The 7,596-nt window shown below is 44.3% G+C and overlaps 1 protein-coding gene across 1 annotated transcript in view; it reads right to left on the bottom strand.

Annotated features, from left to right (window-relative positions):
* LOC107300987 (golgin subfamily A member 2-like) overlaps positions 1–7,367 on the bottom strand; it is a gene marked incomplete at both ends in the record, with an annotated part of 9,977 nt that extends 2,610 nt beyond the window's left edge. The window contains 7 exons of the mRNA XM_015830260.1: positions 693–834; positions 931–989; positions 2,377–2,483; positions 3,466–3,559; positions 3,718–3,780; positions 5,651–5,689; positions 7,287–7,367. Coding sequence (XP_015685746.1) covers positions 693–834; positions 931–989; positions 2,377–2,483; positions 3,466–3,559; positions 3,718–3,780; positions 5,651–5,689; positions 7,287–7,367 — 585 coding nt within the window. The remainder of the gene's footprint in view (positions 1–692; positions 835–930; positions 990–2,376; positions 2,484–3,465; positions 3,560–3,717; positions 3,781–5,650; positions 5,690–7,286) is intronic.
* Between the last annotated feature and the right edge of the window lie 229 nt (positions 7,368–7,596).

Here is a 7,596-nt window from a genome sequence, read left to right as displayed (position 1 = left end):
ACGGGCAGGACAGCTGTCAGCAACACATCCAATATCATCACACTGATTGGAGTCAAGGTTGGCTCCCTCCTGGCTCCAATTAGCTCTTGGAGACGTCATTAGGCTAGGGGCTCACATACTTTTTCCTCCCTGCTCTGTGAATGTTTACATGTTATGTTCAATTAAACCATGGCAACATGTAATGTTTGTGCATTATTATCTTCAGCAGACTGTGTTTTTCTATTGTTGTGACTTAGATGACGTTCAGAGCACATTTTATGACCAATTCATGCAAAACTCTGTGTTATCCCAAGGGGTTCACATACTTTTTCTTGCAACTGTAGATGTAGTTAATGATCATAAACAGTATTAATTAATCACTCAGTAGCCTTCTTCTTTATATATTCAAAATTACATGTCACATTCCTTTCTCTTTTGACTCGTTTTTCTAGCCACTGGTAAAAGTTATCCCACGTCCTAAAGTAGACTGAGACTTCTTTCCCTTTAATCTCTAAAGTCAGCAGCCCCAAATGCTAATACAATCCTACAATTAGCTCCCAAATTTGGATCGTGTGACTGTGGGGATGCTGTGACGGTTGTTGCAGTGTGAGAACTGGTTGTGAGTCATTTTTCCCCCCCAAGGGGCCGCTTTGAACGGTCGCTAAAAACGTGGTTGTTAACTCAAGGACCAGTAGTCACAGTAACGCGGATACCTGCTGGATCAGCAGCTCGGCCATTTCCAGTTTCTTGTGCAAATCTTCCACGTCCAGTTTCATGGCTGAGTTTTCAGAGAACAGGTTGTGTAGTTTCTCCGACAACTCCGAAGTCTGCTGCTTGAGCTCTTCGTTGGTTTTACTAGGGGGAAGGGGCAACCCAAGAGAACAAAATGAAGCCCCTCTTTCGTTTCTATAAACGCCCCCAAACAATAAAGCCAAAAGGAACGCATCTCACCTTTGCTTGTACATTTCCAGTTTGAGGTTATCCCGTTCCTTGGCTAGCTCTTTGTTGTGCTGTCAGCAAGAAAGAAGGAAAACGAATCAAAACAGGCAATTTAAAAGAAAGAAAAAAAAAGGGGGGGGGGGAGACAGACCCTTCATTGGGAGAAATGTCCCCCAAATAAGAAATTGAGAAAGGTTGCTGTATCTCGCTCCTGGGAAGGCATTTAAAATTAAGGATTCTTACTTGGCACAAAAGGAAAGCCACAGTTAGATTTAAAAATGGGATTTAGAAATCTACTGAATGGGTAAAGCAGCTTTTTAGAGATAATGTTTTTTTTTATATTTAGCACTTAGATTTATAATGGGAGTTAAAATGAACTGTTAGACTATAACTTTAATTGTTATATGGAAATAGATTCGTGATAATGAAAGATATTTTGTTATTAAAGGAGTTATTAGAATGAGAATTAGAATATATTTGTCTATAAAGAAGGTAAAATATGGAATAATATGTGTATTTTAGTTATGTTAATTATATTATAATGAAATGAGGGAAATCAAGGTTTTCCAAAGTTTAAACATTGGTTATAAAAGGCTAAATAGAATATATAAATTGGAATTAAATAAAACCTCTAAACAGGACTTCGATATATATATAAGTAAAATACTATTGATAAATGTACTGATTAATTGAGTCTAGTTAGAAACTTATTAACATGAATATGATTAATATTTGTGGGAAACAGTGAGGGAATGCTATTGATGTAACCTGAGATATATATGAATGATTTTGTTATTGACTGATTTCCCTAGCACCACGCTGCTTCCTAAGTATCTGGATGTTAAAATTTGAAAAATTAATAAAACTTGTTTTTTAAAAAAATAAAAATAAAATTAAGGATTCTATATATATATAAATTCCCCGGCATCTGTTGTTATTGGTATAAAATAATTCAGGTTGGTCAGCTGGCCCAGTTCCCTTTACTGCTTTGAAAAATAAAAATAAAATAAAAGGTGGATTGGGTGGGTTTTATTTGTAAAGCAAGATCTCGTAATGCGATGCAGAATTGGGCACCGCTAAAAGCACAGCAAAATCCGCCAGGAAAAGCGGAATATTCGCCAATACTCATCCCCAGTGGAAACATTTTTGCCTTGCACAGCCAGAGCGGCTAGGATGATAACAGCTCTCTCTGCATTTAATGCCCCTTTCCTTTTCCCTGGAGAGTCAAGCAAGAGCTGGAGAAGGAAGTTTTTTTTGGCTAAGGCCTCTGCAGGAAACAAGGTCTCTGTTTGAGAAAGGCAGGGCCAAGCGTGTGACCAATGAAGCTATTTTTTTTAAACCCTTATTTCTGTTTGCTTTGCAAGCGTTTGGGGCAGGGAACGAGGCCCGGCTTCACAAAAACGGAAGCCACGATGTCAAAGAAGGCAAGGAGAGAAGAAGTGAATGTCTGATGCTTACTTTCTCTGTCTGCTTCTGCTGAACGGAGAGGGAGGAGAGGGTGTATTCCACCTCGGAGACCCTCTGTCGAGATGACTGCAGCCGAGCGGCCAGGTCCTCAGCTTCCCCTGTCCCAGAAAAAAAAAACACCAAGATTAGGGGGGCCGGGACCCCAAGGCCGCTGAGCCCCACAATGGATGCAGAGGCGCTTCGGTAGCTACCACCAGGCTGCTCCAAAGCAAGCAGAGGTGGACACAATTTGGTGCCAAGCAACTCCAGGATCACAAAGGTTCTCCTGCTTGAGCAGGGGCTGGACAAGAAGATCTCCAAGGTCCCTTCCAGCTCTATTCTATTCTATTCTACTCTATTATATTTTCCATATTCTATGCTATTCTATTCTATTCTATTCTATTCTTACGTTCCATATTCCATATTCTATTCTACATTCCATATTCTATTCTATTCTATTATTCTATTCTATTTTCTATTCTATTCTATTTTCCATATTTTTTCTATTCTATTCTATATTCTACATTCCATATTCTATTCTACATTCCATATTCTATTCTCTATTCTATTATTCTATTCTATTATTCTACTCTATTGTTCTATTATTCTATTTTCTATTCTATTCTATTTTCTATTCTATTCTATTTTCTATTCTATTCTATTCTATTGGCAAGGAAATGGAGCTGGGATAAGTCTAGATTCAGCCCGTAAAACTCGATTTTTTGGAGATGGGGCAAAGGAATCCAGGATGCTGGGAAAGGAGTACCAGGTCTCTAACACCACCAGGTGATTAAATAAGATGGGCAACTAGAAGAGGAGCAATCTAAAGCAGGGGTCCCCAACACTGCCTGTTTGAAACCACGCAAGCCCAAGCACTGGGCAAGCATACCCAGTGGAGTATGTGAGTGGAGGACGCTCCACTCACATACTCCATGTGAGTGGAGGACGCTCACATGCAAAGGTCCAATCGCTTGAGTGGAGGGCGCAGGCACGTCCCGCTCGCACCAACGGAGCTGTGTGCGTGCCACTCATACACACCTACGTCAGGCTGGGCCACCCAAGGTGGAACGGTTGGGGACCGCTGATCTAAAGGATACCCACCTGCTTTCTGCCGGGCAGCCTGCTGTGTGTGGGAAAGAGCGGTCTGCAATTCGGACTTCTCAGAGACCAGGATGCCGATGGTCTGAATGTGGACCTTTCAAGGAAGCACAGGGGAAGGGGATGAGCTGAGGGACACGCCAGGGACCCAGCGAGTGTCAGAACGTGGCTTCGCACAAAACCATGAGCTTCCTCCTCTAGGTTGCAGAAGGTAAGGGATGGGAGGCTGGTACCAAAGGGATGGGAGGCCGGTACCTGTAATTGTTCTCGTAGGGTGGCTTGCTCCTTCGCAAACCGCTGCTCGAACCCTTTCTTCTCCTGTGGAAACACAATTTATTTACTCGCGGCAAGATCGGCAGTCAATTTATTCGCGCTGAGATCCCCTCTTTAGTGCAGTGTTTCTCAATCTTGGCAGTTGGAAGAGGGATGGAGTTGAAGTCCACCCGTCTTCGAACTGCCACGGTTGAGGAATGGAATGGAATAGAAAATATAATAGAATAGAATATACAATATAGAATATAGAATTGAATAGAATATGAATAGAATAGAATAGAAATAAGGAATAGAATAGAACAGAACAGAATAGATGAATAGAACAGAATAGAGTAGAATAGAATAGGAATATAGAAGATGAATAGAACAGAACAGAATAAAATAGAAGATGAATAGAACAGAACAGAACAGAGTAGAGTAGAATAGAATAGGAATATACAGTAGAATAGGATAGGATAGAACAGAACAGAACAAGAATTGGAAGGGATCTTGGAGATCTTCTAGTCCAGCCCCTTGCTCAAGCAGGAGAACCTATACCAGTGGTGGCGAACCTATGGCACGGGTGCCAGAGGCGGCACTCAGAGCCCTCTCTGTGGGCACGCGCACCGTCGTCCCAGTCCTAGGCCTTCAGCTGGGTTTTATAAAACTTTTTCGCTTTAGGCCTCCACCGCCGTGTGCAAAAAAAAAAAAAGGTTCAATCAGTCAATTTCAACTTCTCGCGGGGAAAAAAAAAGTTCTTGCAAAGTTGGAATTGATTGATTGAACTTTTTAGTCCCACTCAGTCTGCTGTTACCGCAGCCACGGCCCAGCCAATGGGCCACGCCCACCCAGCACTCGACAATGCATAAGTGGGTTTTGGGTTGCAGTTTGGGCACTCAGTCTCTAAAAGGTTCGCCATCACTGACTTATAACATCACAGACACTGCTTGATTATATTCAGATATTGCTAGAACTGCTCTGGTCCAGACGCAGCGTTTAAAAGCTTCCTATAGTCCTTCCACAAACCAACTTTTCAGAAATGCTGGTGAAGAGAAGCTGGGAAATTATCCTCGGAGCATGGTCTCTACTCCCTTATATTTTTACTATTAAAATATACTGGGTGGACTCAGTTATTGCCGTGCTAACCCACATCTGGTTTGGAAACGCATGCTAAAGTTTTGTTAATTTTTTTTTTTTAAACTAAGTGAAAAGGAGTTAAGGTTTTTCAAAACAGGAAGAGAAAACTCCTTAGCTCAGCAGACTAAGTTCAAAGGAAATGGCAGAATTATCCTGCACGTGGGAGGACAGGAACAGGCTGACACAGCCCCAAGCAGCAGCTTTTACATGAAGAAAACGAACACAAACAATCAGACCACTGTAACTTGGGTCAAAAGCCACACAACTGTGAGGAATGGAAGTGGGGGGGGGAGAGGGAAGTGTGTTTTGTTCTCCATGCCCTGAAAACCCATCTATTCCGTGCGGCCGGCCTGGCGTAGCCTTCATTATGTTTTAGTAAAGGTTTTATATGGGGTATTTTAGAGCAGGCCTTTATTTAATCTGATTTTAGAATAGAAATTTGAGTATATTTATTGTGGGTTTTAGTATCGCCTGTTCACCGCCCTGAGTCCCGTAAGGGAGATAGGGCGGTATACAAATTTAAATAAATAAATAAATAAATAAATAAATGCTACAAAAACCCATTCAGACCGAGATTTGGGTGGAATGGAACCCGTATGAAATGGGTTGTCCTTTTTACACATCTACATTTACCCTGGAGGGTAAACGCAATTTCACAATCCATAGGATTAGGGGGGGGTCTACAAATTAAGTATCGGTAAAGCAGTTGAAACCCTCCCAAAAGTTTAGAAGACAGAAGGGGAGGGGGGAAGCAAAATAACACATTTTTGTGTCTCTGGAACATATCTTTCTCCATTACCTTCTCCAACTCATTCGCGACGTCTTGGTTCTGCTGTTTCTGTAGAAGGAAAACAGAGACACAAGGATCACGTCTGAAGCGAGGCAAGGCTGGCTAAGGCTTTTTTGGGGGGATCAGCTCAGCTCGGGTGACAAAGTCAGGGCCAGCAGAAGCACCCCAACCTGGCTCCCCCAACCCCTGCTGTGTTGCAACAGAAATGAATTTCGGGGTACAGGCGACAAACATTTGTTTAGCAACCATTACCACGGCGCCGAAAAAGGTGACTTGGGATTTATGTGCCTGCCTGGTCCAGATACAGGCACCGTTCCGGCATAAAGGACTTCACGACCCACCAGAGTGGGAGAAGAGAGAGGGGGTGAAATGAGAATTCAAAGGAAAAAAAATAAGGGGGGGGGGAAATAAACAGCACATGCAAACAAGGTTTCAAACACAGCAAAGCCTCTTTGCGACCCGGAAACAGCCCTTAGCTGCACGGAAGACGGCAAGCAGGAAGAGAAGTGGCAGTAAGTGATGCGACAAAGACGGCCCGCGTGGGCTTCTTCACGGTGCCACAAGAGTAGAAGAATGGGCCGGCTCATCGTAAGTTTGGGTCTAGCAAGCTCTGCTCTTGCTGAAAGAGTCAATGCGGAGTAAGTGACGGAAAACCTGGGCTGTTCTCTTCTGGTGAGCGCGGGTTTCAGGATCTCTCTCGGCGTTGGACTTGAGTTTTGAACCTGTTTCCACTCTGCCCGACTTGGATTCAACTTCTGGTGGGTTGGATCCGGTTTGTGACTGCAGTTGGCTCAACGGTTAAGATGCTGGGCTTATCGGCTGGAAAGCCGGCAGCCCAGGTTTGAGATCTGAGCTCCGTGGGATGGCTGAGCACCCGTCCTCGCCTCAGCTCCTGCCCAACCAGCAGCTGGAAAGCATGCCGATGCGAGTAGATAAATAGGTACCACTTTGGTGGGAAGGTGAGAGAGCTCTGTGACATCATGCTGGCCACAGGAGCACGGAAACGTCTTCGGACAGCGCCGGTTCAAGGGCGTTGAAACGGAGATGAGCAGCGTCCCCTATAGCTAGCAGCAACTAGAGGAGTAAAATCTGCAAGGACTCCTTTATCCTTTTACCTGCAGCTTCTCCCTCCCCCTCAAGGCACCTGCGGTTTCTTAAGTTACCTGGCTGCTTCTATTCAGCCCACATCTTTCCTTAGTTCGTGGCCAATTTCTCTCCTGGCAAACTTCTGCCTGTCCTCCAACTTGCCCCCTTTTGACAGTTCTGCTACTAAAAGGCTGAAGGTGAAGTTCCTAATAGTATTAAACTGTAGGGGGATTCAACAGACAGGTTGAGGTCAACTTGCTCGAAGCAGGGGGCCGTTGGGAGACGGGCAGAAAAGCCCTCGCGTCGAATTAGGCCAGGCAGGACCTAAGGCGGAGATAACTCAAGTCAGCAATTCGCCGGTGAGCCCTTTAGACACAGGCTGGGTGTGGAAACGTAACCCTGAGCCAAGTTTTAATTGGGGTTCCAGGTGCCAAAAGGATGCCGGTTAACTGGTCACGCTGCACACCTTGTCTTGTGGCACCGTGAGAGGACGGAGTCCAGAGAGCGGAGAAGAGCAGCCAGCCAAAGCCAAGTCGGTCGGTCTAGTTGGGTTCCTTACCATTTCCTCTATCTCTGCATTGAGTTCTTTGTTTGTTAAATTGCTGGAGTCAAGAGCTACTGCCAGCTCCTGGTAACGGGTCTGACGGGGTACATGCAGACAGCCAGCAGTGGAGGAGGAGGAGGAGGAGGAGGAGGAGGAGGAGGAACGAGAAGAAGAAGAGAGAGGAGGGAAAAAAGGCAAAACATTTTTTTTTAAAAAGAGGGGAAGAAATTCAGTAGTTTTGCGCAACTCCTCCCCAATAAAATAACCCCAAACCCCTTCTTCCTCTTTCTACACCCTAAAAGCTTCATCCCATTTCAAAATCAAG

This window comes from Protobothrops mucrosquamatus, unplaced genomic scaffold, assembly GCF_001527695.2.
Source record: "Protobothrops mucrosquamatus isolate PMUCROS unplaced genomic scaffold, P.Mucros_1.0 scaffold9466, whole genome shotgun sequence".
Lineage (NCBI taxonomy): Eukaryota > Metazoa > Chordata > Lepidosauria > Squamata > Viperidae > Protobothrops > Protobothrops mucrosquamatus.
The sequence above is the reverse complement of the archived record's forward strand: the minus strand, read 5'-3'. Positions and strand labels throughout refer to the sequence as shown.